We start from the raw sequence: 21,793 nt of genomic DNA on the forward strand, positions 1-21,793 counted from the left end.
AACCTGGGAACTTCCATATGCCTCTGGTGCAGCCCTAAAAAGCAAAAGGAAAAAAGAAACATGAAAAATGAACTCAATTTAATTAACCACTGGGAAAAATACTAATTAAAGTTAACATTATATAGCCACATACCAGAGTGTTCAAAATTAAACAACAATATCAGATGTTGACAAGGGTATGGATATGGAGCAACTGGAACTCCCACTCTTTGCTAGTTTTTGTAAAACCATATTTGAAAACTGTTTTGCAATATCTATTAAGGCTAAATATATGTACACATCTTGAAGCACCGCATTCTAGTTCCTAGGACTATATTAAACATAAATGCACACAGACAGGAAAAGACAAAGATGTTCACAGCAGCACTACTCAAAAAACCCCACCCTGAAAAATCCCAATGTCCATCAACTGGAGAATAGAAAAACACATTGTGATATAATCATACAATAGAATAACAGAAAACAATGTATAATAAAATAAATTAGAACAGTACATAACAGATGGATTTTACAAAGGTAGTGTTGAGTGAAGACGCCAAACACAAGAGTAATACTCTATAACTCCCTTTGTATAAAAGTTCAAAAAAGACCAAAAAAAAAAAAAAAAAAGCAGCAGCAGCACCTATGGTCATAGAAATCAGGAGAGTGCTTACCTTTGGGGGGAAGGTAATGATCAGGCAATGAAAAGAGAGGGCTCCTAGGGTTTTAGTAACATTTTAATTTACGTTCTGCTTAAAAGTGTGTTCACTTTCTGATAATTTATTGAGCTATACACTTATGATGTTCCCTTTTCTAATGTGTGGTGATTAAACATAAAAATAATTTTGTAAAACTGTACACTTTTGTAGACATCCATTATTACTTATTTCTTGTATATAATCAAATAAGAGTCCCACAAAAATATATTTGTGTACTCAAAATGTATTTTATGAGGAATACTAATATATCATTTCACTGTGTTCCTAAAAGTATTCTTTCGCTGTAAATTAACAAATGATTATTTAGAACTTCCAGTAAAAACTAGACATATGATCAGGAGCATTTCTGTGACTTAAAAGGAAACTTAGTGATGCACACCAAGAGTTTTGGAATGAGAGGTAAATACTATATGCAATAGTAACCTAAGGACGCCTGGTGGCGCTGCAGGCTAGGAGTATGAGGGAAAGACTGGCTGTCCAACACGCCTTTAAACTAGGAATCAGAATTCGGAATGCTTCCTAAAAGAAGGAAGCATTTTAGGGAAGATCTAGGGGCAGAGATCTTCAGAGAGGGCATCCTTCTAGTGCAAGTCAGTAAGAAAGATTTGCTTCGAGTTTGTTGTTTTAACGAAATCGTCTGAGTTGACTGCATACAATTGAAGAAATTGCACCTTCTTGAACCTCATCTGAACAATGGAGATTGCGCCAGCAAAAACGCTACTGAAAAGGCAAGTTTTCTTTCTTGTTATATTGCTATTTTGGTGGGAGGCTGGCTCTGAAGCAATCAGGTATTCTATGCCAGAAGAAAGAGAAAGTGGTTCCTTTGTGGCCAACCTGGCAAAAGACCTGGGGCTCGGGGTGGGGCAACTAGCCACGCGGGGTGCGCGAATCCATTACAAAGGAAACAAACAGCTCCTGCAGCTCGATGTAAAGACCGGGGATTTGCTTCTATCTGAAAAATTAGACCGAGAGGGGCTGTGTGGGGCGACAGATCCCTGTATACTGCATTTCCAGCTGTTACTGGAAAACCCGGTGCAGTTTTTTCAGGCTGAGCTGGAGCTCACAGATATAAATGACCATTCCCCAGAATTCCCAGACAGGGAAATGCTCCTAAAAATCCCAGAAATCGTCCACCCTGGGGCTGTGTTCCCTTTGAAAACAGCTCAGGACCTTGACATAGGGAACAACACCGTTCAGCGCTACGCAGTCAGCCCCAACTCCCACTTCCATGTCGTCACTCATAATCGCGGAGATGGCAGAAAATTCCCAGAGCTGGTGCTGGACAAAGCAGTTGATCGGGAGGAGCAGCCCGAGCTCAGCTTAATACTCACGGCGCTGGACGGCGGGGCTCCGCCCAGGTCCGGGACCACTGCAGTCCGCATTGAAGTCGTGGACATCAATGACAACGCCCCTGAGTTTCTACAGTCGCTCTACGAGGTGCAGATCCCAGAGAACAGCCCCCTAAACACCTTAGTTGCTGCGGTCTCTGCCCGAGATTTAGATGCAGGAACAAATGGGAATGTAGCCTACGCTCTCTTCCAAGGGGATGAAGTGACTCAACCATTTGTAATTGACGAACTAACTGGAGAGATTCGTCTGCAGAGAGCACTGGATTTTGAGGAAACTCAAAAGTATACCGTAGAGATTACAGCCACAGACGGCGGGGGACTATCAGGAAAATGCACTGTAGCTATAGAGGTGGAGGATGTGAACGACAACGCCCCCGAACTGACCATGTCCACGCTGGCCAGCTCTACCCCCGAAAACTCCCCCGAGACGGTGGTGGCCGTTTTCAGTGTTTCTGACCCAGACTCCGGAGACAACGGTAGAATGGTTTGCTCCATCCAGGATGATCTCCCCTTTCTCCTGAAACCCACGTTCAAAAACTTCTACACCCTAGTAACAGAGAGGCCGCTGGACCGAGAGGAAAGAGCCGAGTACAACATCACGATCAGCGTCAGCGACCTGGGGACCCCCCGGCGGCACACCCAGCACAACCTGACCGTGCGCGTGGCCGACGTCAACGACAACGCGCCCGCCTTCAGCCAGCCCGCCTACACCCTGCGGGTCCGCGAGAACAACAGCCCCGCCCTGCACATCGGCACCGTCCGCGCCACCGACGCCGACGCGGGCGCCAACGCCCAGCTCACCTACTCGCTGCTGCCGCCCTCCGACCCGCACCTGCCCCTCGCCTCGCTCGTGGCCATCAACCCCGACACCGGCCAGCTCTTCGCCCTGCGCGCCCTCGACTACGAGGCCCTGCGCGCCTTCGACTTCCAGGTGCGCGCCGCCGACCGCGGCGCGCCCGCGCTCAGCAGCCAGGCGCGGGTGCGCGTGCTCGTGGCCGACGCCAACGACCACGCGCCCGTCGTGCTCTACCCGCCGCCCAACGCCTCGGCGCCCTGCACCGAGCTGCTGCCGCGGGCGGCCGAGCCGGGCTACCTGCTCGCCAAGGTGGTGGCGGTGGACGGCGACGCGGGCCAGAACGCCTGGCTGTCCTACCGGCTGCTGCAGGCCACCGAGCCCGGGCTCTTCGGCGTGGGCGCGCACAGCGGCGAGGTGCGCACGGCCCGGCCGCTGAGCGAGCGCGACGCGCCCCGGCAGCGGCTGCTGCTGCTGGTGCGGGACCACGGCGAGCCGCCGCTCTCGGCCAGCGTCCCGCTGCACGTGCTGCTGGTGGACGGCTTCTCGCAGCCCTACCTGCCGCCGCCCGAGGCCCCCGGCCGGGCGCCGGGCGCCGGCGCCGGCGCGGACGAGCCGCTCACCGTCGCCCTGGTGGGGGCGCTGGCGTGCGTGTCGGCGCTGCTGGTGGGGGCGCTGCTGGCCTTGGCGGCGGGGCGGCTGTGCCGGCGGGGCGGGGCGGCCTCGGCGGGGGGCTGCGCGGGGCCCGCGGAGGGCGGCGTCCCGGGCCAGCTGCTGGACGTGGGCGGCACCGGCACCCTGGCCCACGGCTACCGCTACGAGGTGTGTCTGGCGGGAGGCTCCGGGTTAGATGAGTTTAAATTCTTGAAGCCAATTCTCCCCAGTGGTCTGGTTCAAGACATTGGGCAGGACTAGTGCAATTCTCCAATTGCAAGAATAGCTTAGGTTTCTTTAACAGAAAGCATGAAAAACTCATTGTTTGGCTACAAATGTTTTCTTTTCAATGAAGGCTCTTGAGTTGATACAGTATTTTGTTTATATATTGACTTTACTAATTAATCGTTGCATGTTCTTTTTTCATCTGCTTCCTATCTTTTCAAACCAGGCTTATTGCCTCTATTTAAATAGGTGAGCAAAAATAAATGCTTTATCTTTTAACGATGATTTCAGATAGGTTTATTTAAGATGTTTGTTTCAAATTCTATATCCAAAGCAATGTAGAGAGATTTCTGAACCCCCAGTCTTAGAATTTATCCTGTTGAATATAGTCAGATAATGTTCTTTATATAATACTCTAAAGCAGCTTTGTTGTGGTTAATGAAGTAGGTAGATAAAAATGTTTTAGGATGTACCATTTTACGTTTTACCATCTTTTAGGGTTTTAGTACTCAAATAAAACTGATGCATGTAAATCACTGTTTTGACATTTGCAGTTAATATTTCAATATTGTCATGCTTATATGGGCCCAAAATGGACAAAAGTTTAGGTTAATATGGCAAGTTCCTTTCATCAATGGCTTATAGTTTTCAGAGTACAGGTCTTTTGTCTCTTTAGGTAGGTTTACTCCTAGGTATTTTATTCTTTTGGATGCGATGGTAAATGGGATTGCTTCCCTAATTTTTCTTTCTGCTCTTTCATTGTTAGTGTATAGAAATGCCATCTATTTCTGTGTATTGATTTTGCATCCTGCGACTTTGCCAAATTGGTGGATGAGCTCTAACAGTTTTCTGGTAGAGTCTTTAGGATTCTCTAGATATAGTATCATGTCATCTGCAAATAGGGATAGTTTTACTTCTTCCTTTCCAATTTGGATTCCTTCTACTTCTCTGATTGCTGTGGCAAGGACTTAAAGAACTATGTTGAAGAGTAGTGTCGAGAGCGGACATCCTTGTCTTGTTCCCGATCTCAGCGGGAATTCTTTCAGCTTTTCACCATTGAGAATGATGTTCGCTGTGGGTTTGTCATATATGGCCTTTATTATGTTGAGGTAGGTTCCCGTTATGCCCACTTTCTGAAGGGTTTTTATCAGAAATGGGTGTTGGATTTTGTCAAAGGCTTTTTCCACGTCTATTGAGAGGATCATATGGTTTTTATTCTTCAGTTGGTTAATGTGGTGTACCACACTGATGGATTTGTGGATATTGAAGAAACCTTGCATCCCTGGGATAAATCTCACTTGATCATGATGGACAATCCTTTTAATGTATTGTTGCATGTGGTTTGCTAGTATTTGTTGAGGATTTTTGCATCGATGTTCATCAGTGATATTGGCCTGTAGTTTTCTTTTTTTGTGGAATCTTTGATTTTTGGCACCAGGGTGATGATGGTGGCCTCATAGAATGAGTTTGGGAGTATCCCTTCCTCTGCAATTTTTTGAAATAGTTTCAGAAGGATAGGTGTTAGCTCTTCTCTAAATGTTTGATAGAATTTGCCTGTGAAGCCATCTGGTCCTGGACTTTTGTTTGTTGGAAGTTTTTTAATCACAGTTTCAATTTCAGTTCTTGTGATCAGTCCATTCATCGTTTCCATTTCATCTTGGTTTAGTCTTGGAAGATTGTACTTTTCTAAGAATTTGTCCATTTCTTCCAGGTTTTCCATTTTATTGGCATATAGTTGCATATAGTAGTCTTTTATGATCCTTTGTATTTCTCTGATGTCTGTTGTTACTTCTCCCTTTTTATTTCTAATTTTATTGATTTGAGTCCTCTCTCTTTTTTGCTTGATAAGTCTGGCTAGGGGTTTATCACTTTTGTTGATCTTTTCAAAGAACCAGATTTTTGTTTCATTGATCTTTTCTATGGTTTTCTTTGTTTCTATTTCATTGATTTCTGCTCTGGGCTTTATGATTTCTTTCCTTCTACTAACTTTAGGTCTTGTCTCTTCTTCTCTCTCGAGCTGCTTTAGATGTAAAGTTAGCTTGTTTATTTGAGCTTTTTCTTGTTTCCTGAGGTGGGCTTAGAACAGCTTTTGCTGCATCCCATAGGTTTTGGAGTGTCGTACCTTTGTTGTCATTTGCTGCTAGGTATTTTTTAATTTCCTCTTTGATTTCTTCACTGATCCATTGGTTGTTTAGTAGCATGTTGTTTAGTCTCCACGTGTTTGTGTTTTTTGCAGTTTTTTTCTTGTTGTTGATTTCCAGTCATAGACGTTGTGGTTGGAAAAGATGCTTGATATGGGTTCAGTTTACTTAAAGTTACCAAGGTTGGATTTGTAGCCCAGGATATGATCAATCTTAGAGAATGTTCCATGTGCACTTGAGAAGAATATGTATTCTGTTGCTTTTGGATGAAATGTCCGATAAATATGTATTAAGTCCATCTGGTTTAATTCATCATTCAGGGCCTGTGTTTCCTTATTGATTTTCTGTCTGGTTGATCTACCATTGATGTAAGTGGGGTGTTAAAGTCCCCCACTATTATTGTGTTATTGTCGATTTGTCCTTTTAAGGTTGTTAGCAGTTACCTTATATATTGTGGTGAACCTGTGTTGGGTGCGTAGATATTTAAAATTGTTATATCATCTTCTTGGATTGATGCTTTGATCATTATGTAATGTCCTTCTTTGTCCCTTAAAATATTCTTCATTTTAAAGTCTATTTTGTCTGATATGAGTATTGCTACTCCAGCTTTCTTTTGATCCCTGTTTGCATGAAATATTTTCTTCCATCCTCTCACTTTCAATTTGTATGTGTCCCTAGAAGTGAAGTGGGTCTCTTGAAGACAGCATATATATGGGTCTTGTTTTTGTATCCATTCAGCAAGTCTGTGTCTTTTGGTTGGGGCGTTTAGTCCATTAACACTTAAGGTAATTATTGATATGTATGCTCTTACTGCCATTTTATTAATTACTTTGGATTTGCTTTTGCTGCTCTTTTTTCTTTCCTTCTTCTCTTGTTCTTTTCTGCCTAGAGAAGTTCCTTTAGTATTTGTTGTGAGCCTGGTTTAGTGTTGCTGAATTCTCTCAGCTTTTGCTTCTCTGTGAAGGTTTTGATTTCTCCTTCAAATATGAATGAGAGCCTTGCTGGGTAGAGTAATCTTGGTTGGAGCTTTTTTCCTTTCATCACGTTAAGTTTATCATGCCACTCCCTTCTGGCCTGCAGAGTTTCTATTGAAAAATCTGCCAATAACTTTATTGAGGTTCCCTTGTATGTTACTTGTTTCTTTTCCCTAGCTGCTTTCAAGATTTTCTCTTTGTCTTTAATTTTGGTCATTTTGATTAATATGTGTCTTGGGGTGTTCCTCCTTGGGTTTATTTAATATGGTACTCATTGTGCTTCCTGGACTTGAGTGAGTGATTCCTTCCCATGTTAGGGAAGTTTTCGGCTGTTATCTCTTGGAATATTTTTTCTGTCTCCTTCTCTCTCTCTTCTCCACAGCTCACAGCAATGCCAGATCCTTAACCCACTGAGCAAGGTCAGGGATCTGAACCAGCAACCTCATGGTTCCTAGTCAGATTCATTTCTGCTGCGCTACGATGGGAACTCCAAATGAGTTTTAAAAAATATATCCCACTACCATATTTTGCTTCTTAGAGTAGAGGATGTTAATCACAATTCAGAGTTGTTTCTATGTCTAATCCTCATATTCTTAGCCAATAGTTTGGTTGATCAGCGGATTAAGAATCTGGTGTTGCCACAGCTGTGGCTCAGGTTGCAACTGTGGTACAGGTTCGATCCCTGGCCACGGGTGAGTCCAAAATAAATAAGTAAAGTAAAATGTAAACTAATTTTCCTTCTGTTCTTTTGGTATTTAAACGCATGACATTGGTCTAGTTCTAATATTTTACCTATAAACTTCTTTACTCTCTTTTGGATTTTTTTCTTTTTCTTGATGTTCTGATACTAGGTCCAAACCTGAGATTCACTCAATATACTGAATTTTTTTAAAGTAACTCTCTTTTTTTTCCCCCCAAAATTTCCATTGGTAGGTTTTCACAATGATTTGGGTTTTTTGGGTTTTTGTTTGTTTACACTTGCTATTTCCTTTTTTGTTGGAAGAAATTAAATATCTTTTAAGTTATTTCCATATTGTTCCATTCTCTGTTTCTTATGTATACATTCTTTTATTTGTGGAGTCTGTTTTTCACGCAATTATACCATTATATCATCAGTTGGCGATATTTTTTTGAGGACTCAGGCTCTATTGGAGGTTTCCCTCACAGCAGTACTAGTTTGGGTGGCCTTGCAAAGGGACGACAGAGTATCAAGGTGGTTAGAGCCTCAGGCTCTCCAAATCCAAACCTCAATTAAGCAGCTTAACTTCACTCTGCCACCCAGGTAGAAGCTCTGCACCAACACGAGCAGTGTGAGCTGGGCCCCAGTCTCCTTGGAGTGGCACTGCTCTGCATTTGCTCTGAGGCAAAATCTTAGGGCCTGTCACCCTCTGCTTCCTGGCTGTCATGGTGTCTGGTAAGGCTATAGATATGGGAGCTAATGGAGACATCATTTACTTTTCAATCTTCTGAGTAAACAAACTGATTGAATCTTACAGTAAAGCTGATTTTGAGGAAAACAGGTTGTAACTGGAGTAACCGATACAGGAGAATTACAAAGAAAAAAACGTGGTCTCAACATGCTGCACACGGTGGTCCTGGATGACACACAGCTTGCTGGATGACAAAGAAAATCCACTGCTAAGCGGTCCTCTATTGTGTACTGAGCTGGTACCAGGCAGAACAAGATGGAATCCTGGAGGGTGACTTGAGCTAGAACCCATGACTATTTTTTTTTTTTTCTTTTGCCATTTCTTGGGCCGCTCCCGCGGCATGTGGAGGTTCCCAGGCTAGGGGTCGAATCGGAGCTATAGCCACCAGCCTACACCAGAGCCACAGCAACATGGGATCCGAGCCGCGTCTGCAACCTACACCACAGCTCACGGCAATGCTGGATCCCTAACCCACTGAGCAAGGCCAGGGATCAAACCCACAACCTCAGGGTTCCTAGTCGGATTCGTTAACCACTGAGCCACGACGGGAACTTGAACCCATGACTCTTTTATCAATGATTCAAAGCCTCAAAGTACTTGATGTTAAGCCCATGGACCTGGAAGCAGGGAGCATATCTAGGCTCCTAAGTGACAGACACAGCCAGGCACAAGTTCATGCTGTTCTGCAAGACAGCTAGAAGCCATCCTTATTTGGCATAGTCATGCTACACCTGGTCTAGGACCTATCCCAGTCCTTCCTTTGGTTCCTTGAACCACCCAGAGGAGTTTACTCAAAGCCAACGCAATCCCTATCTTCTTCCCACCCCAACCCCACCCTGGCCCTACTCCCAGCATATGGAAGTTCCTGGGCTAGGGAATGAATCTGAGCTGCAGCTGTGAACTCTTCGACAGCTTGAGCAGTGCTGGATCCTTAACCCACTGCACCACGGAGGGAGCTTCCACATTCCCTACCTTCTTTTTTTTTTTTTTGTCTTTTTGCCTTTTCTAGGGCTGCTCCCGCAGCATATGGAGGGTCCAAGGCCAGGGGTCTAATCGGAGCTGTAGCGACCATCCTACACCACAGCTCACAGCAACGCCGGATCCTTACCCACTGAGCAAGGCCAGGAATCAAACCCGCAACTTCATGGTTCCTAGTCAGATTCGTTAACCACTGCGCCACGACAGGAACTCCTATCTTCTTGATCACTAATAGGTCTCAGCTTTCTTCCTCTTTCAATTCTCTCTGCTCCTAATCAATGATCCTCAAATATGGAGGATGAACATGGAGGCTTCAGTGGACTGCTGCTCGTAAGGCCATCTTCTGAGCACTTGGGGGATATCAACATCCCTGAGATTTGGTCCAGAACTATTGATGTGAGAGTTTTCTGAATGGAAATCAGAAAAACAGGTTCAGATTTTTGACGTCAGTCTTCTCCAATATGAGCTGTCCACCATGAAAGACTCTGATGAGACACTCAAAAAAATGTGAGATTTTAAAAAAGTTTAAATTGTCTTCTCTAAATGTCATTTTGAGGGTTTTTTTCCCTTAAATGTCTTTATTTCTGAAGAAATGGCTTTCTTCATCCTGAATGTTTCATCTTATTCAACAAGATGTAATCAGTAATCAAAAAACTTTCCACAAAGAAAACCCAGGCTTTCACTGGTGAATTTTACTGAACATTTAAAGAATTGACACGAATCCTTCACAAACTTATTTTCAAAAGAGGAGCAGGGACCACTTCCCAATTCATTCTATGAGGCCAGAATTACTCTGCTACCAGAACCAAAGATAACACAAAAAATTAAATGCAAATATCCCTTGTGAATATAGATGCAAAAAAAATCCTCAATAAAATATTAGCAACCTGACTCCAGCAACCTAAAAAAAAGGAATATACACCATGACCAAGTGGGATTTGCCCAGAAATGCAAGGTTGGTTTAACATATGAAAATCAACCAATGTAATACACCATATTACCAGACAAGGAAAACCATGCAAACATCTCAATAAATGCAGAAAAAGCACTGCACAAAATTCAACACATTTTCATGATAACATTTACGAAACTTGGAATAATAGGGACTATGAATATCCTCAGCCTGATAAATGGCAACTACAAAAGCCCACAGCTAACTTCATATTTAATGGTGAAAACTTTCTTTCTGCCTAAGATCAGAAACAAAACAAGGACGTTCCTCCTCACTGTTTATATGTAACATTGTACTGGAGGTTCCATCCAGTCAATTAGACAAAACAAGGAAAATATTAAAGATCGGAAAGTCAGAGGTACAATCATCTGACAATTGTGCATATAGAAACTCCTAAGGAATCCACATAATACAGTAATTCAGGAGTTCCCGTCGTGGCACAGTGGTTAATGAACCCGACTAGGAACCATGAGATTGCGGGTTCGATCCCTGCCCTTGCTCAGTGGGTTAACCATCCGGCATTGCCGTGAACTGTGGTGTAGGTTGCAGACACGGCTCGGATCCTGCATTGCTGTGGCTCTAGCATAGGCCGGCAGCTACAGCTCCGATTAGACCCCTAGCCTGGGAACCTCCATATGCCGAGGGAGCGGCCCAAGAAATGGCAAAAAGACGAAAAAAAAAAATTACAGTAATTCAGCAAAGGATATAAGATCCATATACAAAAATTAATTGTATTTCCGTACTCTAGCACTGCACAAATGAAATGAAGAAAACAATTCCATTTACAATAGCATCAATACTTAGGAGTAAATTTAATAAGTACAAGACTTGTGCACTGAAACTACAAAACATCAATGGAAGAAATTAAAGAAAATATAAGTAAGTGGAAAGTGTTCATTAACTAGAAGATTTAATATTGTGAAGCTGGAGATAACATGCAAATTGGTTTACAGACTCAACTGAATCCCTATCAAAAATCCCAGCAGGGGGAAAACCGGACAGCTGCATGTGAATCAAAGAAACTAGAACATACCCTCATATCATGCACAAAAATAAACTCAAAACAGCCTAAAGACTGAAATAGCACTCCTAGGGTTCAAGACAACTTAGCACTCCTAGAAGAGAACATAGGCAGAACATCCTCTGACATAAACCATACAAATGTTTCCTTAGGCCAATCTCCCAAGGCAATAGAAATACAAACAAAAATAAGCCAGTGGGACCTAATCAAACTGACAAGCTTTTGCACAGCAAAGGAAACCATAAAAAAAAAATAGACAACCTACAGAATGGGAGAGGATAGTTGCAAACAATGCAACCGACAAGGGCTTAATCTGCAAACTCACATAACTCAACAACAACAAAAAATAAACAGACAACCCAGGAGTTCTCGTCTTGGCTCAGCAGTTAATGAACTTGACTAGCATCCATGAGGATGCGGGTTCAATCCCTGGCCTTGCTCAGTGGGTTAAGAATCTGGGGTTGCCATGGCTGTGGTGTAGGCCAGTGGCTTCAGCTCTGATTTAACCCCTAGCCTGGAAACCTCCCTATGCCACAGGTGCGGCCCTAAAAAAATAAATAAAATAGAAAAATCCAAACAACCAATCCAAAAATGGGCAGAAGACCTAAGCAGACATTTCTCCAAAGAAGACAAACAGATGGCCAGCAGGAACATGAAAAAAGATTCAACATCACTAGTTATTAGAGAAATACAAATCAAAACTATGATGAGACGTCATCTCATACTGGTCAGAGTGGCCATCGTTAATAAGTCTACAGATAACAAATGCTGGAGAGGGTGTGGAGAAAAGGGAGCCCTCCTACACTGTGGGTGGGAACATAAATTGGAACAACTACTGTGGAAAACAGTATGGAGGTATGTCAGAAAATTGAATATAGAACTACTATATATGATCTAGCAATCCTACTCCTAATTATATATCTAGATAAAACTACAATTCGAAAAGATATATGCACCCATATGTTCATAGCAGCACTATTCACAATAGCCAAGACATGGAAACAACCTAAATGTCCAACGACAGACGAATGGATTAAGAAGATGTGCATACCCACAATGGACTACTCCTCAGCCATAAAAAAGAATGAAACAATACCATTTGCAGCAAATGGATACAACTAAAGATTCTTATACTAAGTGAAGTCAGAAGGAGACAGATACCATATGCTATCACTTATATGTGAATCTAAAATATGGCACAAATGAACCCATCTACAAAACAGAAGCAGATTCATAGACATAGGAACAGCCTTGTGGTTGCCAAGGGGGAGGGGGAAGGGAGTGGTATGGACTGGGAGTTTGGGGTTAATAGATGCAAACTATTACATTGAGAATGGATAAGCAATGAGATCTTACTGTTTAGCACAGGGAACTCTGTTCCTATCTCTTGGGATAGAACATGATGGAAGGTGAAATAAGAAAAAGAATTAAATATATGTATGACTAGGTCACTGCTGTACAGCAGAAATTCACAAAACATTGTAAATCAACTATACTTTAATTTTAAAAATCTATAAAAAATAAAATTCGGCATTCCCATCTGGCTCAGTGGAAATGAATCTGACTAGTATCCGTGAGGATGCAGGTTCAATCCCTGGCCTTGCTCAGTGGGTTAAGGATCCAGTGCTGCGGGGAGCTGTGGTGTAAGTCGCAGACGCAGCTCAGATTCCATGTTGCTGTGGCTGGTGGCGTAAGCTAGCAGCTACAGCTGCAATTTGACCCCTAGCCTGAGAACCTCCATATGCCTCTGGTGTGGCCCTAAAAAAAAAGACAAAAAATAAAAAACTTTTTTAAATAAAAAAATAAATTCACTTGGAAATGCAAGGGACCTATAATAGCCAAACAGTCTTGAAAAAGAACAATTAAGTATTTATCTTATTTCCAAATATTTGAATATTTTGATACATTAAACATACAAATATTAGTTCTTAATTCAATATGTAATACGATGAGTTATTATAAATTATATTGGATTCATCACAAATTTCCCAAGACCAAATATTCTAATTAGTAAAATATCTCCTAAGTTTGCTTTTCAATTACTGTGATTTTCTTTTGAAAACATTTGGAAGGTTGGTGGACATTAAACTTTAGTTTGCTTTCACCAGTGAGCAGCATCGTTTGTTTTATAGTTATATCATTTGAATGACCCGCTGATTTACATAATTTATCTATCTATTTAGTAGAAAATTCCAAAAGCGAATTCCTTTTATAAGAATTTCCAAAAAATCCACAAAACACTTATAACTAATTATCAATGCTAGTTAAAAATTTTGAAAAAAAAACTATTTGATTTTTAATTTCTGCTGTCATATTGTTTTTATTAGAGTTGACTTAAAATGTTTTGCCAATTTCTTCTGTACAGTAAAGTGACCCAGTCATACATATACACACGCCATTCTTCTCACATAATCTTCCATCATGCTCTATCCCAAGAGACTGGACATAGTTCCCCACGTTAAGATATCATTGGTTAGCCATTCTAAATGTAATAGTTTGCACCTACTAACCCCAAACTCTATTTGATATATGATTTAAGTAGCTAAAATACTAGTTAAAATCTACTACCTATTTCACCTATTTATCTCTCCTTTTCTCAACAATTAATGTTAAATGTCCGTATACTTTCCCCTTCAAACTGAAGAACAAAATAGCCTTCAAGTCACAATTATTCCATTTATGCAATGTAATAGAATAATCTTATGCATTAAGCCATTTCAAGGAATAACAAAACTTGTAAAATTTCTATCCACTTTATAAAATGGCTTATTCAGACACTTCCAAAATAGGCTGACTTGAGAATATTAGTTTCTCAATCAAGACGCAGGGTGGCGCTGCAGGCTAAGATTGTGGCGAAAGAGCTCTTTAAAAGCTCGCGTATTCCTTTGTTGCAAGACCGAATCAAAAACACCCGGAAGCAGATCGGCCAGCCAAACTGCGTTCCCGACGAGTTTAGGCAGCGACATATAAACGAATTCAAGATCAAAAGCAACGCTGCGAGGATTCCTCCAAGCGAGAAATCAGAAGAGAGTATCTCAGGTCCTTCTGCGGTCGCTGAAGGGATTGGATGTCAGCATCCGGACCCACCATGGAGACTCGAGAGGGAATTCAGCCGAACAGGCAAGTAGTCTTTATCGTGATGGCATTCCTGTCTCAGGCTCACCCCGCGCCTATTCGTTATTCTGTGCTGGAAGAATCAGAGAGCGGCTCCTTTATAGCTCATCTGACTAAGGACCTGGGCTTGGGAATCGGGGAACTGGCGGACCGCTCCGCCAGGATAGTGTCTGACGATGACAAGCAGCGCTTGCAGCTGGATCCTCAGACCGGAGACTTGCTTTGGAGGGAGAAACCAGATCGGGAAGAGCTGTGTGGCCCCACTGAACCCTGTATACTGCCTTTCCAAGTATTCCTAGAAGCTCCGGTGCAGTTTGTTGAAGGGGAATTACTAATTCAGGACATCAACGACCACTCCCCAGTATTCCCGGACAGGGAAATGCTCTTGAAAATACCAGAAAACAGCCAGCCAGGGGCTGTATTTCCCCTGCAATTCGCTCAGGATTTGGATGTGGGCAGCAATGGAATTCAAAATTACACCATCAGCCCCAATTCTCATTTTCACGTTGTCACTCGAACTCGTAGTGAGGGCAAGAAATACCCAGATTTGGTGCAGGACAAAGCACTGGATCGAGAGGAGCAGCCTGAGCTCAGCTTAACCCTCACGGCTCTGGATGGTGGGTCTCCACCTCGGTCTGGCACCAGCATGGTGCGAATCCTGGTCATGGACGTCAATGACAATGCGCCTGAGTTTGTGACCTCTCCATATGAGGTGCAGGTTCTGGAAAACAGCCCCCTTGACTCCCCCATACTTACTGTTTTAGCTAGGGATAGAGATGCTGGAAACTTCGGGAAGGTCTCCTATGGCTTCTTCCAAGCATCAGATGAAATTAAGCAAACTTTCTCAATAAACGAAGTCACAGGAGAAATCCGGCTGACAAAGAAACTGGATTTTGAACAAACGAAATCGTATCACCTGGAAATTGAGGCTACGGATGGAGGAGGCCTTTCTGGAAAAGGCGCTGTGGTCATAGAGGTGGTAGATGTGAACGACAACGCCCCCGAACTGACCATATCTTCGCTCACCAGCTCCGTCCCAGAAAACAGTCCTGAGACTGTGGTCGCTGTCTTCCGAATCAGAGACAGAGATTCTGGAGACAACGGAAAGATGATCTGCTCTATTCCGGATAATCTGCCCTTCGTTCTAAAACCGACTTTCAAGAACTACTACACCCTGGTAACGGAGAGCCCGCTGGACCGAGAGGAAAGAGCCGAGTACAACATCACCATCAGCGTCAGCGACCTGGGGACCCCCCGGCGGCACACCCAGCACAACCTGACCGTGCGCGTGGCCGACGTCAACGACAACGCGCCCGCCTTCAGCCAGCCCGCCTACACCCTGCGGGTCCGCGAGAACAACAGCCCCGCCCTGCACATCGGCACCGTCCGCGCCACCGACGCCGACGCGGGCGCCAACGCCCAGCTCACCTACTCGCTGCTGCCGCCCTCCGACCCGCACCTGCCCCTCGCCTCGCTCGTGGCCATCAACCCCGACACCGGCCAGCTCTTCGCCCTGCGCGCCCTCGACTACGAGGCCCTGCGCGCCTTCGACTTCCAGGTGCGCGCCGCCGACCGCGGCGCGCCCGCGCTCAGCAGCCAGGCGCGGGTGCGCGTGCTCGTGGCCGACGCCAACGACCACGCGCCCGTCGTGCTCTACCCGCCGCCCAACGCCTCGGCGCCCTGCACCGAGCTGCTGCCCCGGGCGGCCGAGCCGGGCTACCTGCTCGCCAAGGTGGTGGCGGTGGACGGCGACGCGGGCCAGAACGCCTGGCTGTCCTACCGGCTGCTGCAGGCCACCGAGCCCGGGCTCTTCGGCGTGGGCGCGCACAGCGGCGAGGTGCGCACGGCCCGGCCGCTGAGCGAGCGCGACGCGCCCCGGCAGCGGCTGCTGCTGCTGGTGCGGGACCACGGCGAGCCGCCGCTCTCGGCCAGCGTCCCGCTGCACGTGCTGCTGGTGGACGGCTTCTCGCAGCCCTACCTGCCGCCGCCCGAGGCCCCCGGCCGGGCGCCGGGCGCCGGCGCCGGCGCGGACGAGCCGCTCACCGTCGCCCTGGTGGGGGCGCTGGCGTGCGTGTCGGCGCTGCTGGTGGGGGCGCTGCTGGCCTTGGCGGCGGGGCGGCTGTGCCGGCGGGGCGGGGCGGCCTCGGCGGGGGGCTGCGCGGGGCCCGCGGAGGGCGGCGTCCCGGGCCAGCTGCTGGACGTGGGCGGCACGGGCACCCTGGCCCACGGCTACCGCTACGAGGTGTGTCTGGCGGGAGACCGCAGAACTGGTGAGTTCCAATTCCTGAAACCGGTTTTCCCGAACCTCTTGCTTCAGGACCCTGAGGGAGAAATTAAGAACAGCCCCAACTTCAGGAATAGCTTAGTACTCAATTAATTAAGTGTTGTGTTTGGTGGAGTGAGCCTCTCCTTAACTGCAGCAAACCTAACTCCAATTGCAATACCTTTGTCCGAAGAAATTGTGTTGTAGAAATGTGTATATCTCTATTCCAAACCTATGCATGTCTCTGCTAATATTTCCTTTTTAACATTCATTAGATTTGGCATTTTTAGTTACACTGGACATGGAGGGCTTTCTTCATATTTGACCTCTTTTGGCGACTAATCTCTCCACAACTATAAAATACTCAAGTAGTGTAAGAAGAGGTGTTAGTTAATAAACTTCTTAGCATCTTTTTAATGAAACGTTTTAAAGCTTTTGTGTAATCTTGCATTTCTATGTATTTTTGGTTTTTGTCTTTACCATATAGCTTACATTTACAAGCCGGCAGAGTGTTTGAAATTCTTTGCTACCTAGACCTTTCTTGTTGACTATTCTACAAGACTATGTGAATTTAACTTAGCATACTTAGTTCTCCCAAATCGTACATAAACACGTGCAATACTTATGTACAACATAACATTGTATATACAATGTATCTTATCCCATTTTGAGCAATTTCTTACTTGATAGCTATTTACCTAGCGCACTGTAATTGCTCCATAAATACGAATATTCAAAAAAAGTATTCCCATTTATACATAAGAGAAAATCTTATAAAATTTGGCATCACTTCACTACATTAAACTGTCACAGTTTGACAAAGTACTTTTAAAAATATCAGAAACTTAACTACACTCAAATCCTTTCAAAGGATTCCATGTCCTTCCTTTTATCCTATAAATAGAAATTCAAATGTAGTTTAATGGCTGCTTTTTTCCTGGTTTCCCTCCAGCTTCTCCACACCTTTCAAAAGAGTCACAATTTCTTCTGAATTTTGGTTATTCTGTTCTAGTCTGATTATTGGGGGTTACTAGATTTTCACTTTAAGTTACTTCGCAGACATGGCCAGCCTTTATCAACAAAATTTTTTTGATGTCCAAGTTATTTTGTTTTTTAATTCAGTGTACCTTTCAGGTATTTTGCAGAAATTTACCTTCTCAATTATGCCATACTTTTATTAGTATTAAATAAGCATTATTTTTTCTTTAAGACAGTAGAAATAGAAATTAAGAAATAAACTTATTGAATTATAATTGTTTTATGTTGTGTTCATTAAGCCAAGCAAGCTGATTTTGTGGTTTCCAAGTAAATTTATGTGGATATAAGTATAAGGCCACGTTTTTTTTCTTTTGTCTTTTGGCCTTATGTAAGGCTGCACCCGTTCCCAGGCTAGGGGTCTAATTGGAGCTGTTGCTGCTGGCCTATGCCAGAGCCACAGCAACTTGGGATCCAAGCCTCATCTGCGACCTACAGCCCACAGCAATGCCAGACCCTTAACCCACTGAGGAAGGCCAGGGATCGAACCCACAGCCTCATGGTTCCTAGTCGGATTCGTTTGTGCTGCACCACGATGGGAACTCCTATAAGGCCACTTATTGAACTTTTCTCACAATGTGAGCAATTAATGAGCTTGCTTTATAATCTAAGTATTTTTAAATCTCAAGCATCAATGTACTGGAATTTACGTACTTGCATCTTTCTTTCAATTACATTTTTTACTAAGGATATAATGAAATTAAAAAAGAAAAATTACTGTTAAAGTTACTATGGAAACATGGCTTTTAGCCTTCATTCACTCTAATATTTGAAATTAGTGATAAAATGAGAATGAAATTAAATACAAATACATTAGACAAATGTGGTAGTACGTTTTAATGACTTCTCCTTTTAGTGTTGGTCAAATGAAATATTTTTGATGTATGATGACAAGAGATCCAATTGGAGTTTTTACCAATATATTTCAACATTATGAAAATCTGAGTTTATAGTTTTGTTGATGCCAGGAAGGTCTAATTTGTATAATCACCCAAATGAGACTGGCCAAATAAACCCTCAGAACCCACCTTTATGAATTTATGGGTAAATTTATGAATTGCCTTGGGTATTACTTTATAAATTACTCTGTGTATTCATAAAGCATGGATCCTTCCTTACCAGCTGGGATCACCACCAGACTTTGATGGAGAATATATCAACATTTTATTATTCAGTGATTAGGAGTTCCCATCGTGGCTTAGCAATTAATGAACCTAGCTAGTATCTGCAAGGACACAGGTTTGATCCCTGACCTCGCTCACTGGGTTAAGGATCTGGCATTGCCCTGAAGTGTAGGTCTCAGATGTGGTTTGGATCCCATGTTGCTGTGGCTGTGGTGTAGGCCGGCAGCTACGGCAGCTCTGATTCAACCCCTAGCCTGGTAACTTCCATATGCCATGGGTGCAGCCCTAAAAAGACTAAAAATTAAAATTAAAAAAAAAATCAGTGATTAGAATTTAGTAGTAAATATAATCCAAATAACTTCCACAAAATGAACACCTTATGAAAAATTGGTCACTTCTATTTTAAAAAGAAAAATAGAGAATGGAGGCTAATTTTATGAATAATAATACCTATTTCATCATAGTTTCTCAAGTGCATTATATATGTGCATTTTTTCAATTCCTTTGTCTTTTTTTTTAGGCACAGTGAGTTTTCAATTCCTTTGTCTCTTTTTTTAGGCATAGTGAGTTTAACACATGCTGTTTTAGGGGCATAAATTGTATCGAAGGCAACATAGCCCACATCATTTTAAGATTCTTCCTCACGGCCCAAAGTTACAAAATATGGATTTAAAACAGTCTTAAAGTTATAGTATGGACATATATGGTGGAATTCTGTTTCCAAATTGGATTATCTAACAGTAAAAAAAACAAACTATAAAACCTGGTTAAAATTCAGAAATGAGCTATGTGAAGCTAGAAATAGCAGATGATATAAAAAACAACCGAAGGGGCTAAGATTGGAAAAGGAAAGTCCTTGGAGCTGTGAACTACAGTCAATGTGCCCTGAGGAAATTTACAAAGTCTAAGAACAGACAAGTCTCCTGCCAGAGATGAGGTACTTCAGCAGCCTTTGGCAAACTGGAAGGTTTGAGCTCCCAGCTATTTTTCTCGCTCAGAATACTTGTCACATTCAGGGACATTCCAGGGAAGATTAAAAACTCAAGTGGAAAATTTCTGAAAAGGAGAATGAAGTTTTAAGAGTCTTGCTGCATGGAGATTAGAGTTTGGACCTGCCATGGGAAGGGACTGTGCAGAAACTTGAGTTCTGAACTGAAAATTCTAGAAGGCCTGGTGCTTACCAGGACTGCAAAGATCCTTGGACAAGCACAGTGCCTGATCAAGGCAACTTGATTATACATGACTCTATCAAGCTAACCGAGGAAAAGGTGAACTCTCTCTAAAAGAAGATAATATCATGTGGCTCCTGGACAGCTTTTTATGTTAATATCCAGCATTTAATAAAAAATTACTAGGCATGCACATCCAAAAAAAAGAAAAAAACTGGTTGGGGAGTTCCCATTGTAGCTCCCAATTAGTATCCATGAGGATTCAGGTTCAATCCCTGGCCTTGCTCAGTGTGTTAAGGATCTGACGTTGCAGTGAACTCTGGTGTAGGTCACCGATGCTGCTCGGATCCCAGGTTGCTGTGGCATAGGCTGGCAGCTGAAGCTCCAATGAGACCCCTGACCCCTAGTCTGGGAACTCCCACAGGCTGAGGGTGCAGCCCTAAAAAGATATACACACACCAAAACAACAACAACAAAAAAAATGGTTGACATGAATAAAATCTAGAGAAAAAACAAATAATACAAATGACCTACAGATAAACAGATACTAGAATTTACTGACAATAATGTTAAAATAAGTATGACAATAATTTTAAAATAAGAAATAAAGAGGGAGTTCCCACTGTGGTGTAGTGGGTTAAGAATCCAACTGCAGCAGCTTGGGTTGCTACCAGGTGCCTTTAACCCCAGCAATGGCACAGTGCGTTAAAGAATCCAGTGATACCAATACCGCAGCTGCTCTGATTCAGTCCCTGGCCCGAGAACTTCCATATGCAGCGAGTGTGGCCATTAAAAAAAAAAAAAAAAAAAGACAAAAGAAAGAAGGAAAATAGGTAGGAGAAAATTTCACCAGAGAATTGAAATGAAAATTAACTTTGGAAATGAAAAATAGAGTATTTGAAAATAGAAGCTATTAGATGGTGTAATGGCATAGCAGTCATAAAGGATTGCAGGATTAGTGAATGCAAAACAGGCCAATATTAAATCTCCAAATAGAAGCACAGAGGAATAAAAGAATTAAAAATACAGGAAGAGAACCTTTAGTGACATGCGGAACGTAATGAAAAATTCTAACATACATATGAAGGACTAGGAATGGGGAATAACTAGTATTTAAAGAAGCAATGACCAGGAATTTTCCAAAAATGCTGAAAAATTTTCACCCCTCAAGATGCTTAGGGAAACCCAATTAGAATAAAAAAACAAAGCACACCTAGGAATATCACAGGACGACTGCTAAAGACCAAAGTCAAAGAAAAATCTTAAAAGCAACCACATGAAAATGACATATTCCTTTTAAAGGAGCAACAATAAAGCAGAGAGCTGACTTCAACATATATCAAGAAATCAAGAGAGAGAAATGATGCCTTTAGAGTCCTGAAAACAAAACAAAACAAAACAAAAAAACCTACCAGACTAGAATTCTATTACCAGAAAAATCTATCCTTCGAAAATGAAGTTTTCCAGAAAACAAAAACTGTGAGAATTCATCAGTCCCACCTGCATTAAAAAAACACTTTTAGTGAAATTCTTTGGGCAGAAGGCAGTCCTGGAAGAAATCAAATTTGCAGGAAGAAATGAAGAGCAAGAATAAAGGTAAATATAAACTGATATTGATTGAATATTGATTGTTAAAGGCAAAATAGTAGTTTTGTTTCTTTCTTTTTTTTTTTTTTTTGGTCTTTTTTAGGGCCACACCTGTGGCATATGGGGGTTCCTACGCCACAGCCACAGCAATGACAGATCTGAGCTGCATCTGTGACCTACACTTACAGGTCACAGCAACGCCACCGGATCCTTAACCCACTGAGTGAGGCCGGGGATCTTACCTGCGTCCTCATGGATACTAGTCAGATTCATTTCCACTGAGCCA

The 21,793-nt window shown here is 43.1% G+C and overlaps 2 protein-coding genes across 2 annotated transcripts; both read left to right on the forward strand.

Annotated features, from left to right (window-relative positions):
* The first annotated feature begins 1,200 nt into the window (after positions 1 to 1,200).
* Positions 1,201 to 7,865, forward strand: LOC110259515 (protocadherin beta-5-like). The gene has a single exon (XM_085014868.1). It carries the CDS (start codon positions 1,392 to 1,394, stop codon positions 3,753 to 3,755), a length of 2,364 nt encoding a protein of 787 aa, XP_084870994.1. The 5' UTR covers positions 1,201 to 1,391; the 3' UTR covers positions 3,756 to 7,865.
* A 6,282-nt stretch (positions 7,866 to 14,147) lies between these two features.
* Positions 14,148 to 20,128, forward strand: LOC100521779 (protocadherin beta-4). The gene has a single exon (XM_085014864.1). It carries the CDS (start codon positions 14,283 to 14,285, stop codon positions 16,704 to 16,706), a length of 2,424 nt encoding a protein of 807 aa, XP_084870990.1. The 5' UTR covers positions 14,148 to 14,282; the 3' UTR covers positions 16,707 to 20,128.
* Positions 20,129 to 21,793: the final 1,665 nt, after the last annotated feature.

The sequence above is a fragment of the Sus scrofa genome, chromosome 2 (genome assembly GCF_054392235.1).
Source record: "Sus scrofa isolate SSC_HxYL_T2T_F1_AM1 chromosome 2, Sscrofa_HxYL_maternal_Yorkshire_Landrace_v2.0, whole genome shotgun sequence".
NCBI classification, from domain to species: Eukaryota; Metazoa; Chordata; class Mammalia; order Artiodactyla; family Suidae; genus Sus; species Sus scrofa.

Bases quoted from the DNA above. Each gene is read 5' to 3' on its own strand.
- LOC110259515 (XM_085014868.1), top strand. From the start codon at position 1,392: ATGGAGATTGCGCCAGCAAAAACGCTACTGAAAAGGCAAGTTTTCTTT.
- LOC100521779 (XM_085014864.1), top strand. From the start codon at position 14,283: ATGTCAGCATCCGGACCCACCATGGAGACTCGAGAGGGAATTCAGCCG.